The sequence below is a fragment of the Dermacentor variabilis genome, chromosome 2 (assembly GCF_050947875.1).
Source record: "Dermacentor variabilis isolate Ectoservices chromosome 2, ASM5094787v1, whole genome shotgun sequence".
In the NCBI taxonomy this organism is placed as follows: domain Eukaryota; kingdom Metazoa; phylum Arthropoda; class Arachnida; order Ixodida; family Ixodidae; genus Dermacentor; species Dermacentor variabilis.
In genome coordinates, this window is record NC_134569.1 from 183,794,287 (window position 1) to 183,819,783 (window position 25,497).

Consider the following 25,497-nt stretch of genomic DNA (forward strand, 5'->3'; position numbering starts at 1 on the left):
GGGTGGAGTGCACACAAAAGCGTGGCTGGCTTCATGTGACCTTTAGAAGGCGGAGCGTTGTGGGCATGCCCCACTGCACCCAAGCCTTTGCAGTCCAAGGCATTGAAGAAGCAGCTTGAGCACAGCAGACGCCGTGTTTGATCGCCAATAACTCCGCTTTTGCTGAATGCATTCAAATACTTTTTGTGGTGAAGTATTCCTGAAATGCAGTTAAAACTCAATCTAACAAAACCTGATTTTAAGAAGTTCCCGATTTAACGAAGAAATTTCCGTTCCCCAGCAAGTACCCATAAGGTTCAATGTTGTCATCAACCCAAATTAACGAAACTAGCTTGCATTAAACTTGATTTAATGAAATTTTTCCAGAAATGAATTAGTAAAAAAAGCTGTGATTCCTTTATAATTTTGATGCAGACGTGTTTTTCTTCGAGCGTGCACTTTAACGATGTCACGTTAAAACATCTAGGCACCGTAGCCACGGCCCTAGCTTTATTTTGACAAGGTTGCATGGCGTGCCCATGCACGAAATAATGGACTCTGCAGTTGCTAGTGTTCTTATGTAACAGATGACGCTAGGGGTGGTGGTAGTTGGGCTGCCCTTGCGGACTTTTTACACTCGCAGGCATGGGCTAGCGGTAAATGCAATGCCGCGGTACCTTTTGGGTGTCGCTACCATTACAACTTTAGATTTTGAAAGACCGAAAAATCCCTTACTCGATTTTCCGAATTTCCTGATTTAACAAAATAATTCGAGCGTGGTCATTACTTTGTTAAATCGAGTTAGCCTGTTTTCATTTCAAATGCCTTTCTCCACTTCGATAGAAAGTGGTTCAGGGCCCCTTTAATAGTAAACCCGTGTTTTGCAGCAATCTTATATTTATTGCATAGAAAGCTTTCCTTTCAAGTTTTTCTTTAAAATACAGAAGGGCTATTACAACTTTACGGCAGTGGGTTGTCGGAAAGCCAATCTACACGACAGACGAAAGGACCGCACATCACATGACTCGATCACTGCTCTGCGCATAGCCGGTGCTGACAGTAAAGAGCAAGCGCCGTCTGCACCACTTCATAGTCGGATTCTGTGTGATTAGCCACCTGTCAAAGATTCTGAAATATGCCACATTATGTCAAGTGTGCGCGACGCTCCCCTGTCTTGTTCATCCACTGTCCGCGCCAATGCATGCAACCGGGTCTGGACACTTTCCCGCCATGTAAATAAAAAATTAGTCTTGTGGCGAGTTGCTCGAAGCTATGAAGAGAGACCGATGCGCATTTATAAAGAGCATTGGGAATGAGAGGCCACTGTACCATATTGCGACATGGTGGCCGTGAACAACTTTGTTGCCATGCCATGCATTCACTTTCGTTTGCAAGGCGGTATGTCAGCTTTGCCAGTGCCGCATGGCTACTGCAAGTAGATCTGTAAAGACTCGGCACCAAAACGTAACTTTAGTTGCTGCTGGCCGTGAAGAAAATCTGCTGCTGGCTGATGTGGTAACAGGCCACACGCCGTCGCAGAATGCTTGCGACTAATGTGTTCATACTGTTGCCTCATCAGTGACCTGTCCCGAGATGACATATGCGGGTTAGCTTGATGGCTGTCGAAGGGGCGTGAAGTTCGTCACCCTAACCCAACACAATCTGCATGCCTATCGGTGGCTAATCGGCCCGATTTTCGCACATGCTTTTGCACTTGGTGAAATACGTGCTGCTTTGTTGCCGTTCCCTCTGTCTGCGTTGCATTATTATTTCGATCAGTCCTGTGTACCTTGCGAAGGCCAATTTTAGGATCAAAATAATGAAATTTTAGGCCCATATAGATGCTGGGGGCTGGCCAGGACCTTCAGTTGGAATCGAATTAACTGAAAAATGGAATTAATTGGAGTGAAATTCACAGAAGTCTACTGTATTTCGATACCTCCTGACATATGAAATTTAATTTAGTCCACTCTTTCTGCAATGAAAACATGCTAAATAAAAAGAAGAAAGACAGAATTTTAATATGTTGAACTGCCATGTTTATGACCATGCTAATCCTAACCTTGCGATTGTAAGACATAAAAATTCCTTAGCTTACACCAGTTAGATCTTTCAAAGCAGACAATGAGTGAGAAGAATAAAAGAACTGAGGGGCTTGTTTTTTGTTAGTTACAATCACAAAAAGACAACAGACAATGTAGTCAGGGAGGCGGCCCTTGGCTTTATTGTCTGTTGTTTTCATGCGGTTGTAAATGTTAGAGTATGTACTATACGAGTTTCATTTATGAAACAACAGTAGATCAACAAGCAGATATAAAATGTTGGCTTGTGCCTGCTTTACACATTTTAATAAGTGTAGACAGAAAGGCATCACAGCTGTATATGGGAGAAACTCAGGTGGCTCAGATATCCCTCTAGTATTCAGGTCATTATGTTGCTGCCCAGAAACAAAATGCAAAATAAACGACTTTACATTTTTACAGAACGGCTAAAGATGACGTTAAAAGAGAAATCTTTCTTTTTTTGACAACTCCAAGGGCAGCTTTACTTTCCGAGAATAGGGCTGGGTGCTATCAAATTGAAGTTTTTCTCACTCTCTCTTTTTAGGGTTAGGTGCTTGCACACTAAATGCTACCGGCAAAAGTTTGAATATTCAGATATTTGATGTCGCTGCATACAAGCTGGGCGAAGCATTTGAACATATTTTCTTCCCTTTTCGCACCAAACCAATTAGGGAAGCACAGAGAACCAGGAAGCAAGAACCAGGAACCAGGGTTCAAAAGCAGCCACAGGTGAAACATGGCAGGCACTCTCTCGTTGGTTACCTCATCCAGCAGCATAATGGCTGGCCCCTTGAGGATGGACCTGGCAATGGCCACACGCTGCTTTTCTCCACCTGACAGCTTCAGCCCCCTCTCGCCGACAATCGTGTCATAGCCTTTAGGCATGCCCAGAATCTGCTCGTGAAGTTCGGCGGCACGAGCGGCATCTTCTACCTCCTCGTCAGTGGCATCGACTCTCCCGTACCTGATGTTGTACCTGGACGTAGAAAACACACGCATCCATCACAGAAGAAAAGTTCTGCCTGCAGAAATGACTGCACTTAATTTCTTTTAATTTGTTTGCATGGAAGCTGGTGTTGCACAAAAGTAGGGGGAATACATCCATATGAGAAGTCAAGAGTAGAATGCAAACAGAGCATGAAAGAAACAAAATTAAAAGCTCTATAACAGAGCAAGCAAGTAAGCAATGCACTTGACAGCATATGTCAACAATAGCACATTTTGGCGCACACATGCGAGGTTAATGATATTTTGCTAACAATGTTAGCAAAAACCATGCAGTTTGGTAGCTGCAAAGTGCCATATCAAAGAACAGGTACTAAATATGTTACTGTTGCCTGAATCCGAAGTACCTGTGGTTGGAGACCTCTGTCTGAATGATTTTAAATTGCATATGTCATTCAGCCATTCAATCAGTATAAGAATCAGAATCGGTTTTTATTGAGATGATTAGAAATATTACAAGATGTTAGTATACAGAAAGAGGTCGTGAAGTCAAAGACTGCATAGGCCATCATTGCATACTTTTATGGCTTGCTCTACACAGCCTCAAGTTAAATGATACAATGACATTGCCTTTCAATGCCAATATAATTTAAGGGAGGACACGGCACATAAAATAGAAATTTCTGGCAAAAAAGTGTGTTTTCAGTTTCTTGCAGTTTCAGGTTACTCAACTATTCACAAATGTGCCAAAAAAAGTTCATTCACATCTACAAGGTAATAAAGTGTGAATTTTTATTTCCATATGGGGTGAGTGCTGCCTTGAATAAAAGAAATTTTCCTGTTACCACTGTTTGGAAAGTGCTTTCGTAGCACGAGAAAAAGGCTTCGTATAAAACAGAAATCATCACTGCAAAGGTTGTTTTTCTCTCCTTTTTATAAGCTCAAGCAGTGGCATCGAAGGTGCGACAGGACGAGTGCAAAGGCAGAAAGTCGAGAGCAACAAATTTTGGGCAGTGGCTGCAAAGAAGGCGGTACTCAAGGCACTATTGGCACGGACGGTGTCACTTGACTACGATTTACTGCTGCATGTGGCTCCGCCCCTTCAAACGAATTTCAAGTACTGTTTTTCATGCATGACATATGCTGAGATCCCTTTGCCACTTCTAGCGTGCACATTTACATCTGTAGGAACGGCCCTGAAGCTCGGCATATGTTAAAGCCTTGCAAAGCGGCATTCTTTCACAAAGCCGAGGGGCACAGCCTGTGGTAGGCGACCAACGACTAGTGTGACTCGTGTTCTGGCTTTTCCAAGCAGCATCTTCTTCCCTAACATTGGCTGCATATGCTTGGTAAGCTATGGTGTTTCGACAGCTGCAGCCTAGGCAGTCTTAGAATGCTGCCAGAAAAGTAATAGAAAGAGCTTGAGAACTTTGTCACTGTTTGTGGCAGGCACACAGCATACCAATTGAAAAAGAGTTTCTAAGGGTGACCGTCCGTGGTAGGAGCTAATGCAGCAGAGTGTAAAAGTGGCTAAAGGAACTAAAATATCGAAGCCATTCTCACAGGACATAAGTTACATGAAGGTGGCTCCAACGACGCTCCAGGGCAGTTCTAGTGGCCATACATACAATAAGAACAAAATGGCACATTTCTCAACATTTCAAGGCATTTTTCTCCGTCTGTGCTTATTGGTCAGAAAACTCAGTAGGGAAAGTGTTAAAGACACGTTCAGGGTGAGGCCTTTAACATTTCTGAATTAAGTATTTTAATTATTTAATTCAACATACTGCAGGCCATGCTGATAAAAAATAGTAAATTTTCACTTCTGCTTTTATATAGAAGTCTAAGATTTTTTTTGGTACTTTAATGGGCACTGTGTAAAAACAGGCCTTCAGGAAATAGAAAGCAGGAATACATTTCTGCAGTACGTGCTGGAAAGGTTTGCAGAAGGGTTGAAATCCGGGCCAGTTGGTGCATACTTGAAGGAAAAAACCAGTCAAAAAACACAAAAGACAAGAAGAGAGGTTCCCACCACAACGACCAGTCGTTGTGGTGTGAACCTTTCCTCTTGTCCTTTGTGTTTTTTGACTGTTTTTTTTTTCAAGTATGGAAAGGTTTGATCTGTGCACATGAGGCTTTTCTAGTTTACGTCTACATCATTCGACAGCTGATGCACCAATTTTTTTTGAACACTGTTACAAAGAAGGGGCAAAGGTGGTGGATTGTTCCGACTTATACACCAGAAAATACAAGATTTATTTTAATTTTTTTCATTGTAAAAGCGCTTTATTTTGTAATGCTACTACCTCATGTCTATTATGTCAAACTGGGCTCACCTGATGTCATTGTTGAACAGTACAGTGTCTTGAGGAACAACACCTATCACCTGGCGCAAGGACTTCTGCTTCACCTGTGAGTGGGAGGGCCATGTTGTTTTTACGCCTCGATAAACACTAGCACAGAAACACACCATTACTGACAGTTATTAAAATGCACACAGACATTCCACATTTGTATTCAGGTACACCTTTGAAGAAGCCACACCAAGGACTCCCCTAACACTGCTGGCAGCAAACTATACCAGTACTCCATAAGCTACCTAGCATCCTGTATTTTTGTGCACGTGTAGCCTGTTCGAAATATTCTAGAAGTTTAGGTTCAAAGTGGAAGTGCAGATAATGTGTAAATTTTGCCTTCTTGTGCTGTTTTGCAGCAATACACACTGCAATACCACAAAGCCACATCTAAAAGTAAAATCTAAGTACCATTATAAAAATGCACCATGTTTCTAACGACTGCAGCCTATGATGAGTGAACACTCAAAAACAAGATTGCTACTGGAGCTTTGCTTTGTAATGAAGTTTGCGTGGGGTTGCTTTTATAAAGACCTCAATGTCATGAAACACTGTTACAGTAAACCTTTGTTAACTTGAACTCTGATATCTCAAAATATCTGTTAACAGGGTGTTTACCAAGTTGACATTTCCAAATTCCCAGAGTTTTCCAGGTTTTCCCCGAGTGCCTTTTCAAAAATTCCCTGAGTGATGAAGAAATATGTTTTATGTCAAGACGGGCTGAAACCATGTCGCCCGATGCTGTCACTCTCTAGTATGCATAAGAAAAAAATTTAAAAAAAAAACGACTTAATCCAGTTTGAATACTAAGGAGTAGTGTTTATGTTATTCAAGAAGAGAATAGAAGGGGGGTTAGTAAAATGCACAGCAAATAAAATGTCTTCGAAAAAAATTGCAAATGGAGTCAAGACATTCTCAAATACGAATAAAAAGGAGATGCATACAGAAGCAAATATTTTAGAATATGAACTATTTCTATCAAATGATAGCAAGCTCAGTGGTATGAGGCCCGAACTTTGTCACAATTGAGATTCTCTCTCAACAGCTCATAAGTCAACCTCAACTGTCCTAGGACAGTTGTCAGCTGGACATATATGTCAGCTGACATATATGTCAGAACAGTTGAGGTAGACTCTCAGCCCGCGCACGATGCCTCAGTGTTGTGTTCCACTGCTTTAAAGAGCTTATTCTGGTTTGGATGAGGGACACCTGCATCTCGGCATCAGCCAACACTGTTTTTCGAGCTCAAGCTCCTTCAAAACGGCGGCAGCACACTTCCTTTCCCGTTCATTCCTCAATGCATAGGTCCTTTCTGTTCTTATCCTCCTTCCGCCACTCGTTTGCCCCACGGACCATTTGAAGCATCTTCTTGGTCAGTTTCACAGTCTGCATCCGATTTTTTGAACTCCCTAGTGGCCGTGAAAACGTCCGAAAAATCGGCCAGTTGGAAAAAATAAATGCATGTCGTTTACTACCCTTAGTTGCTCAAACCACCACAGGCGTATTCGAGAACGCTCTGAAGGCCTGTCAGTACACGTATTAGTTATATCGGTGCTCGTACTGTGAGAGGCGATACCGGGTGCACGCGCGTATAATTTAGGAATACATACCGTGTCCCATGGCAATAGCCCCTTCCCGTGCTTGTTATGCTTCACTGCAATACTTTTGTGTATGCTTCACCAAGTAACATTTCTGTACAGAGGCAAAGCTGACTTTCGGGAATCAGCATTATGCAACGCACAATGCTTTCCAAGCTTCTAAGCCAATCGCGAGGACCACAAAGGCGGAGTCCATGCCATTGCTGACAACAGCGAATTCTTTCGATAAAAACACAGTACCCAATGGCAAGAAGCTTCATAGCGAACGTTGAAGCAGCTAGGCCTAGCGTTGCCGCAGTGGTGGCTACGATTATCAGCCGATCTGCGTGCTAGAGCGCCGGTTCGAGGCGGCGAGGCCATCAAAATGACAGCGGTGGTGGCTTTGATTAATGCCGTTTAGGACCTCCGGTCACGGCAAAACATCCGGAAAATCGGACGGCGAAGGGTTCTTGCGTCCAAAATATCAGACGTTCTGGTACATCATACATTGACTTTATGGGTTACGTGGTGGTGCCGTGAAGCCGCCCAAATTATCACGCATCCGGAAAGTTGATCATTGACTGCACACTGGCGACTCCTTCAGCCGACGACAGGGCGTCAAAGACGATTCATTACGATTCCTGTCTGTTACTCCAGCCAGCATTACCGCGACTTTCGACCCTTTCAATAAAATTACAGCCAATTTTCCCTGATAGAGGCAAAATTTCCCCGAGTTTTCCCTGAGTTTTTCCAGACTACTCAAAATCCCTGAGAATTCCCGGTTTTCCCGGTTGGTAGACACTCTGGTTAAGTTGAAATTTTTTACTGGCTTGGTGTAAACCCCATGCGCTTTTCACCTCTTATCTCAAAATGCTTTGGTGACGTACTCTGGATATTTCAAAATCTTGATGTCAGGAAAATATCTCAACTCGGAGGATTTCATACCTTGTGCACACTCGTGACATCGCCAAAAAGTGACAAGAACACAAGGTTTTAGTGAATTCCACTTCATTCTATGTTAGTCTTATCACCCACCATTCATGGGCGACTGCAATCTCATTCATAATGCAGGTGGAGTGTTGCTCTGGCCCCTGACAAAGCGTGATAAGAACAAGAAGATACATGTAACCTCCATAACATGCATACTCACGTGTGTGCGGAGCATCGTCAGTTTGCTTATTCACCATGCTTTACACTTCTATGTTTGTGGATCTGCGCGCTACGCCAGATACTACGCCACATACACAGCTGCACCATCAGTTCATAGTGCATCAGTGCTAAATGTTTGGTATGTTTCTGGAATTTTCGTAACAAGTTCAAGGCCACCAATTGGTGGGGATGCCTTTTACGATGCTGTTCCTTATCGTGCTTCGTCAGTGGGATGAGCCAGCCGAGAATGTTGGATGAAGGAGTGGCATATAAGTGAGTGGAAAGCATGGCTACAAAATTGAAACCCTGGGGCAGTATTCCCGGTTGATTACTTTTTTGGGGATATGGGCGATTTTGCAATATTTTAAGTGACTAGGCTTTGGACATGTCGGCACCTATGTGCAACAGCATTTGCTTGGCTCTGCGCGAGGATCGCTGCTGCCAGCAGACGCCTGATGTGCTGGGTGCCAAGTCACAGAATATCCCGCAAAAGTGATCTACCAAAGTAAAATACCACTCCTGGTATATTAAGCTTCTGTGAGAAATTTAATGGTTACTCGTGCCTATTTCGAAAGGTCCTACGAGATGCATGGCCAGGGGCTTAAACTTTCATGAACTCGCTTATCTTGAACCTTCCCTAGTTTCGAACATTGCACTATTCACTAATAAAAAAACTTTACATTAGACTTTTCAAAAAGTGATGCTTAGGTCTCTATGGTCAACTTCGCCGCAATACACTATTGTTATGCGGTGAAGCATATCTTCCCTGCAGTGAAGCATACCAATAGTGGAAAAGGGCACTGTACAGGGCCAAGTATGCATTCCTTGTACACCGCATGCACATGCAGTCTCCGGTCACAGTACACACACTGAGATGTCGAATAGAAGTAATCAAGGCATCTAATCAGAATAAACAAATTGGTATGGCACTATCTTTTACTTATGATTCCTGTAGCCATTGCAATAGTATACATTTTTACTCTGTGCATTGTTTTAAGTGTTGTACTCACTAAACTCCTAGATGCAGAAAACCAGTTGCATCACGCTTTGCTATGCATCAACCTCTTTTTATCTTTGCCATCTAGTTAACGAGTTCTACTGCACTAAGTTTTAGTCTCATTCTTCGACAAAGCAAGTAATTAATTCCAACATGCAGTAGTTCCTATGCATACAAGTTCCAGCATGCAAACCACTTAACCACATTAACTACATGTCTCTGCAGAACAGCTATTTGATATTTGATTCAAAAATATGTCCTAAATCACTATTCGCTTTGCATTCGCTTTGAGCACAAAAGCCATTGTTTGCACAAGCCGAGTACTTGTGTATCTACCTGTACCAGATATAGCCATGGGAGAAGCTACACAATTCGTGACACGCAAGCTTTGTCGATTCATTAGATACGAAGCGTGCTCGGTGCAGCTCAGACGTGTGTCCAAGATGATGTACCACTATTACAGAAAGGTGCTCTCGACAACCTTTCCCTTAGCTGCTTCAATGTGGAGAGCTCAGAGGCCTCAAGAGAAGTGCAGGCGCTGCTCCTCAACTGGGGGCACAGTTACTGGGCCGCGTACACAAGAAATATTTTTTTATGAGAACCTAATCATACCTAGCCTTGTGGCAAGGTGATGACAGCAAATTTTGCTCTGTCATGCAATCACAATAGTGTTGATGGCTTTCAACCAACTTTAGCATCAAACTAACATAGAGTCCAGACTGCTTACAATATAATTGCCAGAGTCGTAGATATCCGCATAAGCATAAGTGGTACTACACTAAAATCAAAACAACATTTTTGAAAGGCTGCCCACATGCAAAACATGTAGACTAAGTGTATCCGACAATCAAGGAATGCAAGCAAGATAATGTTTAAGCTTGCAAACTATGATAGGTTAACGCCCGAGGACCTGTGGTATTCGCATGAAACACACAAAGCTATGCAGAAAAATAGTGCTATAGAGGAAAATAGGCTGCCAACCAACTTTTCAGGCCTGCTCAATTATCTAGTCCTATGGCACCACCATATACTCTGTAAAACCAATGTAGAATGGCAAACGAAATTTCGAAGCCGTACGGTGTCTTGCTCTATTTTTCACAATGATCTGCGTGCATATTGTTAACACCATGACGACCGTGGACCAAGTTGCTGCCATTCAAGTGTTGTCCGTGCAACCTGTGCCCTCACTTGCTTTGTCGAGGTGGGTCCTTTGCTTTACAAGTGCCGGATAGCTGCTGGGAAGCATATCATTTACTTGGCACCGAACTGCAATTTTAATCACTGATGAGGCAGCGTTGGTTAGGTTTAGCTGACGGGGGCATAGGATGGCATGCCATCATGGGAAACTTGCCATTGATATGTTTATAGACGATTGCATGAAGATAGAGTGTAAGATCATGCATATGTGCTCAACTGAGGGCAGCACAGCGAATCTTCTGGCAACTACTACGAATGCCCAGTTTGTAGTACATGTACTTGTAGGAAAGGCGAAAGTTTGTGAGTGAGCATGAAGACATAAATCTCCAAACTGAACTTAAGAACACAGCCTCTGACAACATCATGGAGTTAAGGTCACATGCATGATATCTGCACTTCACGATAACTAGCATTGTGATGGGCGAACGCAAAACATACCTGCGACTTCTACTGCCACAACACTTCGAATATATATTACAGTAAAACCAAGTTCATACATTTTGGAAATAAGTGCAAGCAAAAATATACTAACCAGAAAAAAGTACAATCCAAAGTGACTAAAACATTTGACAGACTCCAACTGCAGTTGACATCTACATAATGGGAAGTGTTGTGGGAAACGTTGGATTATTGCCTACTAAAAAATGTGCACTACGTTAACGGCACTATGCCCCACGCACTGTAAAACAGATAGGTGGAAACACTTATCACAATAGGCTTGGTGGCAATAGCTGTGAATGCGGCATGCAACGACCCGGGAGGAGATTTGCTTGCACGGGAATAAGGAACTGAGAGAGTGCCGGTGTTTTCACGCGAGACGGGCAGGCAAGTATTGCATGGACACTAATGCAGCGGATGGCTGCCGTTCTCAATTCCACGCGCCCAGCGCCTTTTCTTGTTTACGCGGCATCTAGCAGCTGGAAAACATATACGATCACAGTCTCCACCAAGGTATGGCGCCACATTTGGGTTATCGCATAGTAAAAGCAGGCAGTATGCTTCCAACAGTAACACGGGCTGTCAAACAGATAGGCGAAGATGCTTATTGCAATATGGTTGGCGGCAATAGCTGTGAATTTGGCGTGTAACCACCCCGAAGAAGATTTGCTGGTATCGGAATAAGAAATTGAGTGCGTGCCAGCGTTTTCACGTGAGATGGGCAGGAGAGTATTGCGGTGAAGCTGCCATGGCGGGCAGCTATATGCTGTTCTCGATCACGACACCTCGTGCATTTTCTTATTTACATGAAATCTAGCAGCCAGAAAACGTATCATACAATCGAAGTCTGAAAACAAACTGAATGCCGGTGGCGAAAAATTTTGATTTCCGAGAACTGCAGCCGTAGCCTAGTTGTAGAGTGCCCACCTCAGTTACGGGTAATCGTGGGTTCAATTTGCCCCACCATCGGGCACCCACTGGTTCTGAAGTGGATACAAGGGTAGCCCGGCCTGGCGTTCAGCTATTTTTAGGGGAGATACACTTGGGAATGGCACCTGCACCATAAATTCCCATCGAAACCATCGTGAGTTTGTTTTCTGAGAACACATGAACCGGTGAAAAACAAGCATAACTTTATTGGGTCATTTCTTGTGTTCTCAATTGCGAACGTTGGTGCCGGGAAATCGTACGTAAGGGGATCGTATCAACAAGGTTCTACTGTATTTCAATAAAGCAAAACATTGAGCAAGATTGTGTAAATTTTTCTGTGGTGCTGGAACTGTAAAAAAAAAATTGAAGTTTGGTTTTTGGCTTGCCCAGTTACTCGGCCATTATTGCGACCTTATCTGTGTCCAAAAGATCCGCTGGCAAACTGTATTTACTTCCTGCACACAAACTGAAGAGCCAAAGAGTGACAATGCGCACACACTCAGCACGGAGAGCGCATCACCGACACATGGCCAGAGAAGGGGCTTTGCTGTTAAGCAATCCCCATGTGTATGCAGAACAGTGCGCTGCCACTGTGGCTTTTAACATTAAAAAAAAAAATTTCCTTGTCTGTTCACTTCGAACCCCTTTCTCCACAATGTCCTCGTCTCTCTCTTAGTCCTGTGCACCCCGTTGAGAAATGTGCTCGCTGCCTTGCTTGTCTGTGAGATTTTCCAGCAGCCGTGTTATATTCGGTGTGTATTTCCATATTGCAATTGGTGCAGACATGTGAGAGCTGCGGTGAATTTGCCTGACACTTGTGCACATGTGTGAGTTGTGAGAGAAAAACCTGGGGACTGTGCCTAGGCACTATGGAAGAGGACATGCTTTGCTCAGTTTGTCCCTAGCCAATGGCAGCATGCACTACGTGAGAACCAGCACTTAACTTCTGTTAAAACGGGATCACAGCAGCTGATACAGAGTCAATAATGGGGAAGTGTGCCGTGTCTTCTTCTGGTGCAGCCCTGGTTAACCATATGAGCTGGCGTGAAGATAAGCTAAAAGGAAGAGGAATGGAGGGCAGTAGGGTCTGCAGTTGTGTCTTCCGCAACTGCTGAAATAAAGTCATGAAGTTTTTAACTGTGCTCAGTAGCACACGGAGGCATGCAGAAGAACAAATTCACAGCAACAATGTGTCATCATTCATTGGTCTGCAGCTGCTACAGCAGCATCTACCTAAGCACGAACCCCACGCTTCGCGCCAGATCTCTTTGTTCTCCTTTGCAGGAACCTTCCATATAAGGCCTGGTGGTGAAGCATAGGTAAAGAACTACTGCAGAAGTGAAAGGGGAAAATGATAGAATAATGCAGATTTAAAAAGGAAAAGGGAAAAAGAAAGAAAATGAAATGTTGAACATGCTTTCGAATTATGGACCTCTCAATCATGAGTGTGGTGTGGTGTCCGCTAGGTCGCGAAAAATGAATAGACTGAAAGCTTATTCCAGAGTTTTTATCCAAGGTCACTTGGTGCAGCTCGGCTAGATACAAAAAGGCCTAAAATGTGTCCTCCTTCGAAGTAACAGGTGCAACATCCACATTTTTCTCTCACAACTCACACATGCGCATGAGAGTCCGAAAATGTGGCATATCCTTTGCATGTCGGTGCCCTTGACAAAACGCAAACACTCATAAGTGGCATTTGGTCTCATGCTGCTGCACTGTAAGCTGTATGCGCGAAGTATATTGAGTTCTATGGGAGAGTAAAAGGGAGTCAGAAAAGAGCACATTATATCTTGTCCTGCACTATAAGCAGGTATGCTTTATGCAGTCCGAAGTGCGTTTCCCAGCTAGGTGCGGGAACACTCGAATATATGAACCTAAATCGAATAGTGAATGATCGAATATTTCAATTCACAAATCAAATACCTGTTTTTTAGTTTCTCAAGTATTCAGCATATCCACTAAAAGACCTGTGGTCTGTTGCTTTGCTGCTCACAGCCTCTTCATTGTGCACACTTGCGGTTGGTATAAGGCTCATACGGATCTACAGGGCCAATCGAAAGACCCACACGTGTTGGGGACTGAGAGAATGGCTACAGCAGTAGTGCATATAAAAATGAAAAAGTGTGAAAATTCGAAGTCTGGGGGCATTGGGGGCATGTATGAAGTTTGAGCCAATCAGCCACAGATGCAGATTTCAACGCACATTTTATCGAGATCAATTAATGAATTATTCTAACGACATAGATAAAGCCACAAAAATGCCTGAATAATCGGGAAGTTCGAGAAAACAAATTTAATGAGAAAAATCTATTTCTTCCTTTTTTTTTCACAATGCCAGTGACAAAAAAAAATTTTTTACAGACTTTTACTCAGTTTTGTTTGGACTGTCATTTGTGTGCCACTGGCAACCATGAGACGCGCTCATCGGATACACCAGCTTCATAGCAGTCAGACACAAACTCGCCCCCAACTTCACAGCGCAAGCTTTCAAGACTGGAGCCAGACGCAGATTACACAAAAGCCATGCACTCCACCAGTCACATATGATTTTACCCAGTGAAACCTTGTTACCACGAACACCTAACAAACTTTTCAGATTAATAATCTTTTCAGAAATCCCCTGCTTCCTTCTTACTGTTTCAATGTAAGAATACTTCGTTACTACGAACTTCAGAACACCAAACTTTTCAGAATAATGATCGTTATTCAGTTCCCCTGTGACGTTAACGACGCCTCAGCACTACGAACTAGTATTTTGAAATCTGGGGGATTCTTGGATTTTCGTGTACCCTTCATGGCAGCCAAAACAATTGGCTAACAGATGACAAGGCGTAGAGAGTGGACATTGCAGTGCCTAGGTTCGGAAAACCTGAGACGGAGCTTGAGAAAGAAAGACTGCGGGCGAGCGGAGGTGATGACGCATCAGGTTTTGCGAGTGCATGCTTTGCCCAGAAAAGTGTCGCCTAGCTATGGAGGTGCATTTCTTCCTTCTTTCACCCTTCTTTCTGCGCATGCCTCCTTCTTTCGCTCTTATTTCTGCGGCCGTACTAGCTACGCGTGTGGTGAAATGTAACCTCTGCGTTGCGGAGATGCCCTGCGGTCTCACTTTGCACTTTCCAGACCGTGTCATTTATGCGTGCTTGCACTTTGACTTAGTTCAGGTGTCCACCTCGAGCGAGACACCTGAGGTGTCCACGGCAAGAAATGTGAAAAACAAATGAAAAGCAAGAAACATTGCACTTTGGAAGCGACATAGAACTACCTTCTTGTCAGTAGTTTTCTTGGAGTCAGCATCTGTTTTGCGTGCGTCACTCTTATTATATGGTGGTTCGGTGGTGGCGGATTCTATGGAAAACAGCAACAGTGCGTGCCGAGAGCCAACAGCGACGTTTTCGTGGATAGCTCATATGGTGACAACTTATGAACTGACGGGTTGATGGGCGGGAGGGTTAATTTTAGGGCTTTAACTATAACGCTCTTTCACAATAACGAACAATTTACCGTGGTCCCCTTAAGTTCATTATATCAAGATTTCACTGAACTAGTGCATGCCTATTGCTAGTTACCAAAGTCACTGACAGCTGGAAACATTCTAATTATGCAATGAATAGACACCTGAGCATGCGCAGCAGCTGATTTTCTTGCATGAAATTTATAAGCATTCGTAAGTTTCCGCTAAATGTTTTAATATTTGACATTTAGTTCGATGTGCGGCTTTCTTTTTTATTCATATGATTCAATATTCGAGTTCAAAGCTACTATTTGGCATTTGCACGCCCCATGTTCCAAACCTCCAAACTTGAAGTCATGCTTTTTATGTGGAAGAAGTGTGCAGTAGCGATTCTACAGCTTCAAAAACATGTGTCAGTACTCTTTCAACATTTGCCTTCAGTATCCCTTTAACACCCATGTAAGCATGCATTCGGGCATCCAAATCTTTGCCTTGGGCCAACAACTGCAGCTACACTGACCCTGCTAATGTCCTGGTTGTCAATGGTGATGCTACCGCTCTGGATGTCGTACAGCCGAAACAGCAGCCGAACTATGGTGCTCTTACCCGCTCCCGACGGGCCCACCTGCAAAACAGTCAAGAAGGGAAAACAAAGACTTATTGACCATGAATGCACTGGACTTGTTAGCCCTTCCTGCCCCATTTGCACATCGCAATAATTCATTCTCTTTTAATACTACAAGAGAACTGGGCAGCGATTATGTAGGACCTATTGAGCTGTGCATGAATCTGCAAGAGTGCATGTCTGCTGCCTCAGCATACAAATTGTGGGCTATACAATAAATTTTAAAAGCTCCCTCATGAGGACTCTATTGAGGTTCTACACAAAGCTCTGCACATAAGTGTTGATGTTCTGGGACTATTCATAGCAACACAGACAACTGCACCTGGCTGTTCTCATTTTGATTACCTATGTGACACGAGTTAAAGAAAGAAAAGAACATCAGGTGTCTTATTGATGGCTAAGTTAAGTTGCCCCGGTGCCCTCGTCACCAGAATGTAATGTTGCCGAGCAATGCGGTAGCTGCAGAGGAAGCAGTGAGTCAAACAAGGCGACGGCGTAACGTACAAAAACTGAACAGTATCTTTTTATTGCTCACTTTCTTTAAGTATCCCGCAGGCTATGTGCACATGTTACGTAGGGACGCAAAACTGGCAGGCAGGTGCTCAGAGCCACACCACTACCTGACGAGACACTCCTTTCACAACATAACAAGTGCCTAATATCATCCTAGTGTTAGGATGTATTATGTACAAAAAACCTTAATTTTGTTAAGTGCTGTTAATCACATGCCTAAAGTTACCCAAAGATTTTCACACAACTAAACATGCCTGCAAGGTGTTTTCACTGCTATAAAAATGTAATACGCCAAGAATGTTATACAGAATGGTGCTGATTCTAGTTCATAGTCAACAAAAGTAGCCTTAAGCAAAAGCACAAGACATTCGATGCCAAATGCAGGGGTAAGAGTTTTCTACAACACTGCACATAGTTTAGAAGTCCACTTCCATTAATTCAGTCTTAACAGGACCAACAGAATTGACTGAATTGTCTGACAGACAAATCTAATAGAAGAGACATGAAAAAAATCCGAGCATGCCACTGCTTTATTTGGCAGTACTTTTGCCTGATTCTAACACGACCCCAAATCAAACTCACAACCACTCTTTACAGGTTCAATAGTACACAACAATGTGCACACAAATCTAACATGCACCAGATGCTGGATACGCTGTGGTGGCTTTTACGTTGTGCTGCTAAGCCCAAAGGCGTGGGATAAAATGCTGGCCGCAGCAGCCGCATTTCAGTGAAGGTGAAATGCAAAAACGCCTGTGTACCATGCATTGGGTGCACGTTAAGGAAAGCCAGGTAATCGAAATCAATCTGGGGTCGCTCCCCATTACAGTGTGCCTCAATTATATTGCCGTTTTGGCATGTAAAACCCTAAAATTAGTTTAATTTAATTGATAGCCAGATGCTGCAGGAAATCTTAAAAATGAATAATAGGCACCACGCTGCCGATTCTGGCACTCACAAATAAGATGAAATCAGTAGAGTTTATCTTCACAAAATGAAAATTTATTAAACTCCATATCCATCGTGAATCTCAAACAGCTTTCTATTGCTGTGTATGGGCTACAACATGTCCTCCTGTGCGCGGTCCACCCCATTGCTTGCATGAGACTGCAACCATCGCAAACAGGGCAAGGGCCAATGCTTAGACTAATCGCTTCGGCAGTTCATCCTCCAACACGTGTAATCCTCTGAAACACCAAAAACAAGTGACGCAACTTTTTTGCTGCCAGTAGAGCATGTATGATAACTTATCTTTTGAATAAGCCTTCATATTAAAGCCTAAAAGCAATGTATCGTCATCACTTTCCCAAACTAAAACTTGCTCTGCCACCATCTTGTGATGACAATGGCAATGGCACTGGCTCGCATGGTAAGCTGTTGCTAATGCCATGAACACAGTTTCAGTTTCATATGTGACTGTAACGCGCTGGAAATTTATGGAATATATTTATTGTAAAAACAGCGTGCATTATAATTCGACCAAAGCAGTAATAATTAATTATGAGCTGCCATGTTCACATTGATATCTGTCACAGGAAGGACAAATATAAGTGTTTCCAGTGAGAGATAATGCTAAATGCAACTAGATGTTGTAGCTATTAGGGTCACGATCAGGATCCACAATGGTGTCACCATTGGGGTCTGATACGTACATGCCTATTAGTCAAGTTTGAATTATCTGGCGGAGGTCAGTTTCACGATCAAAACAGCAGAAGTGTTGGCTCATAGAAATGTACAGGTGCCGGCTGGGTCATTCGGTTGCGATCAAATTATAACTGAAAAATTGAATTAACCAGAGTCAAGTTTACCGAAGTCTACTATGCTAGTACACACACATATGATAACTGAATCTTATAAATATTATAGGTGTCGAAATATTCAAAGCTCTCAAATAGCAAATAGAACATATTGCTCTATTTCATTCGGCCTTTGAATTGAATGAACACAATTCATCCATACAAGCATTTTTCAAATACCTTTCAAACACTTAACATCTACAACTATTATTAAGTACAAGACTGCAATAAAATTGCAATAAATTGCATCCCTATAGCCACAGCAGACATAAAACATGAGAAGTTATGTTGTGGAGCACGCCACTCACTCAGGGAGACAGACTTTTCTAGCTAAAAATTTATCATTCGTACTCACTGATGATTCCCAAGTATGAGAATAAACTGCTAACTCATTTGTGCTTTTAATAAGCAATGCTTCATAATGTGCAATGTATTCACAGCAACTTGCTAACATTGTGAATGTTGATGGATGTGAAGATGTGAAGGATGTTAAGACCATTTTATATAAATATTGAGAATGGCTCTTTATTATTTGAAAAGTAAGATATTTCAATAGTACGTAATGTTGATTCAGGCACTAATCCAACTTGTATTTGATTCGGTCTTGAATATTCAGACTCCAAACAAGTATGTAACTTGTTATTGAACTGAGCTTTGTTACACATAAAAGATGCACAGTGATCTGTATAAGCCCTGAATACAAGAGCACACATTATCCAGGAAAACTAGCTGTCACAATGGCATTAGGCAGCGAATGATTTAAGTGCAACAAAATTTTGGACTGTGAAAAGAAGCTTAGTTTGAGACGGTGTAATTATGAAGAAGCCTCCGTGCAAAATTTTACGTCAAAAAAATCAAATGCACCATGAAAAACTGGCAAAAGCGGATATTCTTTGTACCGAAACTGAAAAAAAAAATGTATTTCAGTTTGATGGAAGTGACACATGACCAAGAACGCGTAGATACTCAGTATGACCGGCAAGATTGGGCACTGCCCACTGCCTGTGGCACGCACGAAAATGCCAGAGTCAACGCGCTGAGACTGATGTCATATGCATGCATGTCATCTGCTTAAGTGCTATTCAAAGGTTCTTAATCAGAAAAATCAGGCAATTACCATACCTGCAGTTTGCCAAGACTGCTTCAATTTCGGCAAGACTACTCCTATATGACTAACCAGCCAAAGTAACATTTTGTCGCAGTTGGCCTCTAAAGCAAAGGTCACCGAGTTCTCTGTAAGCAGCCCTGATTTAATGACACTAAATCTCAATTTAAAGGGGCACTAAAGGCAAATATTAGGTGAAGCTAAAGTGATCTATTTTATTTTTAGAAACAAAGAATAGATTGACATTACCCTTGAAAACGACGCAGGCGGGCAAAAGGTTTCGTTATCCTTTGGCTCTGTGGCCCCGCTTTCACATTTTTCACAAGTTTCCTTATTGCGTGGTGCTTCGCTGGTTTTGCTGGCCCGCGAAACTCGCACAAAATGCAAGTAGCAGAGAATTCAATTTCCACGTGATGTTGCAGGATGCCCGAACGGTCCAAGCCACTTGACCAAAAGCAGCTGCAGTGGCGAATATACTTCTCTGTCCTGGCTCACTTTCACCATGGTCGGATGTTTAAATTTTGTACAAAACACCGTACCGCCGTCAGTCAGGCGCTGTTTTTTACTCACCGACGACCGCAAAGGGCGGTGATGGAGTATGCAATGTCACCCCTCTCCGGTTGTGTGGCGAGAGAGTTGAATTGCAACAGAGGTATTCAGACCCTTCAGATGCAATATTCTCGCAAACTAAGTCTTTTCTTGGTACAAGACAAGCGTTGAAAGGTTTCTGGAATGATATTTAAACATTCCAAGTCGAGTTACTATTAGCCTTTAGTGTCCCTTTAAGGCAGTGGGCAGTTACTGCTAATTTCTCATGCGTGTGGCAGTGGTGTTACTCACTCAGTGAAAAAGAAAAAAAAAAGTGTAACTTACGAGGGCAACAGTATGGCCTGCTGGAACCACAAAGCTGACATTCTTAAGTATTGGCCGCCTGTAAGAGAAAACAGAAACAACTTAGCTGTGCTAGCTGTAGCTCAGTAGTCATTGGCAAGTTAAAAAGTATCAATTCAAAAGTGTCAGTTCAGAGATGACACTTCTCGACAGAACTTGAATGCACCTTAGAAATCGAGTCCAAGCTAAGCCAAAATACACATGAACTGCTCAAGGTCATTGAGAAATTCAGCTTATCGGATTCTCTCTCACTGTAATGCAAAGTGAGCATAACAATAAGCAGTGCCAGAACAGGAATAAAAGAAAACATGAATGACAGCTTCGGTGCCATTCACCCTTCTTTTTCCCTGCTCCATTCCTGTGAAAGCTAGTCCAGCTGAACACTATTTTTACAGTGACCAGTTCTTGTTAAAAGTAATCAGGTGCTCACTTGGCCCACAGGGCTGTAGGCTGTACATTTGACTATTACACTAGTGTAATAAAACACTCCTTTTAACGCGATAAGTTTAAGGACCTTCTAACGCGATAAAGTTAAGGAGCCCGTGTCGCAGAAAATCTGACGTCGGCGTCTCGCGTCGGCATTGGACGTTGCTTCGGCGAAAAGAGTTTCGAACCAAATTCCAAACCGTGTATACCCAACCACTTTTCTACCACCAAAGTTGCTCGTACCTTGTCTTACATTCTTTACAAAGCTATTCCTTGGAATTTTGAGAACGGCAGCCCACAAGCAAATGTAATGGAAAAAAACACTAACAGCGCATGTCCTTATGTTAGTTTTTCTCAGACTCAAATATTAAAAGTGCGAAACAATAACAGGAGATCGACCCATGCAAGAGGCCGTGTTTCTACCAGTAAGCTCGCCTTCATGTATAGCGTTCGCAGCCAACGTTACCTGGTCAACGTTACAGTTACACAAGTTGCAGTTGCTGGGAAGCATGGAAAGGAGTAAGGAGTCTTTGAACGCTATTGCGTTCCGCTGTTAAAGGTGAAGCTTAAGCATCCTCCAAATTTTTTCACAAGGATTGTGCTTAAATTGTGCTTTTGCATTTTTTGGCTACCAGTGAACTTGATTGTATTAAAAGAAAAGAACATTTACGGCTGTGAGTGAAAGCAGCAACAAAATACAAACATCTTATTAAAAAATGGCATTGCGACACGAGCTGGTCAGGCAACTAGAATCGTGTTGTTTTCCTATTGCGCAGTGTTCCGAGACGGCAATGAGAAACCGAAACGAAATTGAACTGGTGGGCAAAACCAGAACACGATGCTGCCAGACCAAACTATAATGCTCGCTTCCCACTGCCTGGAACAGTGGTAAGTTTCGGTTATTGCCTATTAAAAGCATGCAGCATGCTTCCAATGACAGTGCGCCACACACACTGTGAACCAGACAGGTGAACATGCTTATCGCAATGCGGTTGGCGGCAATAGCTGTGAATGCAACGTGCGACAACCCATGAGGAGAGTTTCTGGTAGTGGAACAGGAAACTGAGTGCGTGCTGGCATTTTCGCCCAATATGGGCGGGCGACTACAGAGGGGAAGCTGCTATGACGGGCGCCTGCTGCACTCAATCGCATGTCTTGCCTCCATTTCTTGTTTGCATGGGGTCTAGAAGCCAGAAAAAATATCGTACAGTCGCAGTTTGGATGTACTGAACATTGATGCTGAAATATTGTGATTATATTCGGAATGTATCAACCAGTAAACAGGAAGTGTAACTGTATTGGGCAATTTTTTGTGTTCTCTATCGTGAACGTTGGCGTCCCAATATTGTGCGAAACGGGATCGTATCAACGAGGTTCTATTGTACTGCCAGCTGAAGTGGCAATGTGTCAGAATTTTTTCTGCCTCATTACAATTTGATAAATTTCGTTTGTCCCATCAAGGATGAATTAACGTAATTTCACTGCAGCTGCTTTTTTGTTGTTGTAAGCTATGAGTACATATAAACAGCAGCTTTGTCTTTAATAAGCAGAACATGCAACTTACTCAGGGTTGTACGAAAAGTAGACATTACTGAACTGAATCTCGCCCTCTTTCAGCTTCAAATTTGGTGCATTCACAGCATCTATTACCTGAAATGAAGAGAAGAGCAACCGTTGAAAAAGAAGACAGCAACCGAGCAATCACGAATGCGACCATAATCTCAAGAGCCATGATATCTTCATGTATATTTGTTGAAAATTCAGGCATGACAACATGATTTCTGCAGTCAATAAATAGGAAGAGATGTCAAGGGGAGAGCGACCATAAAAAGCAAGCAAAAGAAAACAAAGAAGTCGCAGTTTTGCCCAAAAGGCGAAGCATTGATTGCGACAGCAAATTAGTAGACGGCTATACGAAGTAAGGATAGTAGCTTTATCGGCCATATAAGCTCATTAACATTCACCGATTAACTAAACTAACAAGCATAGTGTCACGCACGTGCAGGCAAACAAACACATCTCACTCGATGAGCGTGGTCACTCGCTGCCAAAATGCTGGCATGAAGAAGAGCAGCAACAGCAGTGAGCGAATGAAGCCCCCTTCATGCTGCTTCTTACTTCAGCACAAACTAAGCGGAAAAAACACAGCGCACACAAAGCTATGAGCCCGTGGCGCACCTAGACTTTGTACACATCGTAGATCGCTTTCAAAGAGGGCCCACGCGGCCTTGCTGAGCCGCTGCCGAAGTGTTCATATATTTGCTATCACAATAAAAAGCAATGGGCAAGAACAGTTCCTACAGTCCATTACAAATAATGGGCTAGTTCTGGCCACTGACACAACAGCTATGAAAAAAAACAGCCTTGACTGTGTTACTTGGAAACAGCTAAGTGACATGGTCAAAAGGATTTAATTAATGACAACTACAGCATCTAGAAATTAGTAGCTAGATTACTGTGCAGTGATACTTTTAGAGGCCTGTCATTCTTGATGTTTTTTGAGAGCTATAAATTTCGCACAAGCAATCAGAATTTAAACAGTCTTCAACAAGCGGCTGCTATTCTTTTTCCAATTTATAAAGCAAATCGTTGGTTGTACCTCATTCTACAAAGTTATATGCCCGGCAGCACTCCAAAACTGCTACTGAATGCTTCAAGTGCAGTGTGCTTGAGTAGATTTCATTTATTACAAAGCACAAATACTTCGCTGGTTTTGAAATCAAAAAAGGAAATGGGCACTCACTTCTGGCTTAGTGTCAAGAAGCTCAAACATGTTCTCCATGTCAATGAAGGAACGCTGAATCATTCTGGAAGTACAGATGACAAACAAACAGGTCAGACTCTTTCGATGGGCATTTGGATTATTTTGTCTTATTTATCGATGACATGACCAGCATTAAAAACAATGAATTGCAGTAGAGCAACAGGGTCAAACCCCATTATGATGAGGTCGCATTCAACATGAAAAGGTTAGGGGCGTGCAAATAGTTATTCTTGAGAGCAAACTGAGTAATAGTCTAATATAGTGCTAAAACAAATCAAATTGAATAGTGAATACTTTCCAAATAGTTTTCGAATATTAAACAGCTCTTTTCCCCACTGGTATAAAACACATCTTCCATGCAAGTATTCAATATACTAGTAGCAAGTTTCCATCACTACGCAATGCATTACGGAGCACACTTTGTCAGAACCTTGCCCAAAGCATTATAAGTAAACAAAACAGAATTTGTTGAAGAATGTGTGGTTGTGCGTTATCTAAATGAAGTCTTAAAAGGTAGACTTGTGACCCTGTTAGCATCTGTTTATACCTTTGAGACTAAAACGAAAATGCCCGACAAGCACAGCGATGCCAGAAAGGAAAAAACAGGAACTTTTCAAATGGTCGATGCAGATGGTGCCACTATAAGATCAAATAATGTTGCAGTCAAGCTTATTCAGACTTATTTCCTAGAGAACACATAGTTGCAAAAAATACATCGGCTCTTCTATTTTGTGTAGAAGGACAAGCAGCGAAGCCGTGGGGTGTTTTACCTCAGACAATGCATCCATGTATATACATATAGGTATCGCCCTCAACAGGCGTCCGGCCCACACCAGAGCAACGTGGAAACTGCCAATAAGGTCGCCTAGGCGACTATGACGCCACCACAACACACAACACCCACTGGTGGTAACAGTGTGTATAGGAAGGACACAGGTGGCCATTAAACTGAGCCTCAACGCGAGCGGCAATATGTGTTGACTGGGGCGCAGTCAAAGCAGTGCACAAAGCAAAACACATTTGTTTGTAATTTGCAATTGAGCATACTTCATAGTTAATTGGCTGAATGAAACTCGGAAGGACTAGAGTTTTATTCTAGAGGACAAACACGGGGCTGTCTGTCTCCCTCCCACAGAAGCCCATGCATTGACAGCAGTCGGGAATTCCACAATATTTGCAACTTCACTGTGAACTACGTAATTAAGAACAGTAGATGAAATTCAGCGTAATGTTAGAGTCCTTTTAGCAGCTAATTGCCACATAATTTGTTTTGGGATCATTTCAATAAAGAAAGAGTTATAGCCGTTTTCTGTAACCATATTCCTTCCATACGTGGGCATGGATACACAGCAGACGGGAATTCCACAATATTTACAACTTCACTGTGAACTAATTATGGCCAGTAAATGAAACTCAGCGTAATGATAGAGTCTTCTTAGCAACCAATTTCGGTATGATTTCTTCCAAGATGCCTACATTAGATTGAGAGCTGCAGAGCATTCGTGAGAAACGAGATGAAAATTTTTTTCATGTCAACACGAGATATAGACGGATGGACATCAACCACCACCGGAGGGTAGCTATATACAGCTGCACTGTAAACACAATCAATAGTACCAAGCAATATCCACTGCTGAATGCCATGTCCGTGTGAACTTGGAGAGTTAGCGCTGTTGTATGTCCCTTTCTGACATCCTGTTACATTGCACTGTTTCTACTCAAGTCACTAACCAACCAGTCTAAATGTGTGCGCTTCTGAACAATGAGAGCTAATGATTGTTGTTTAGGTGGAAAAGCGTAGCTCCCTGAGCAATGCAGCATGCTCTATATAACTTTGTTTTACATGTCCACATTAAATACTAAGAGCTTGTATGAAAGCTGTGCCACATTTTTTACTTTCCAACTTTCGTAATCCACTCATCCCTGCAACGTGTTTATTACTGCTATAATAGCATAAAAAAAAGAAAGAATACTAACCATTGAATCAAACTCTCACAATCATTTCTCACCAAGGAGGCCATCACACATACCGTGTATTCTCGGATAAGGGGCAAACTTTTTTCCATAAATTTGTACCTGAATTGCTTGGGTGTGGCCCATACGTGGATAAAAAAGTAAATAAATTTGTATCTTTCTTGAAAAACTGCATGGCACAAGAACAGTGGAACATTACAAGGACGAAGAAAGAATGGACACACACGAGCACTGACTCGCAAATAAATTTTTATTAGAAACATCAATATATACATATTTTACACTTATCAAAACCAACAAGCAATGAAAGAAAAGTAATTGCA

The 25,497-nt window shown here is 42.5% G+C and overlaps 1 protein-coding gene across 1 annotated transcript in view; it reads right to left on the reverse strand.

The window, feature by feature from the left end:
- Hmt-1 (ABC transporter ATP-binding protein/permease Hmt-1) overlaps positions 1-25,497 on the reverse strand; it is a 110,019-nt gene that overhangs the window by 16,007 nt on the left and 68,515 nt on the right. Inside the window, exons 13-18 of the mRNA XM_075682480.1 lie at positions 23,180-23,243; positions 22,001-22,086; positions 19,993-20,050; positions 15,601-15,705; positions 5,324-5,397; positions 2,805-3,018 (exon numbers count right to left, since the gene is read on the reverse strand). Coding sequence (XP_075538595.1) covers positions 2,805-3,018; positions 5,324-5,397; positions 15,601-15,705; positions 19,993-20,050; positions 22,001-22,086; positions 23,180-23,243 — 601 coding nt within the window. The remainder of the gene's footprint in view (positions 1-2,804; positions 3,019-5,323; positions 5,398-15,600; positions 15,706-19,992; positions 20,051-22,000; positions 22,087-23,179; positions 23,244-25,497) is intronic.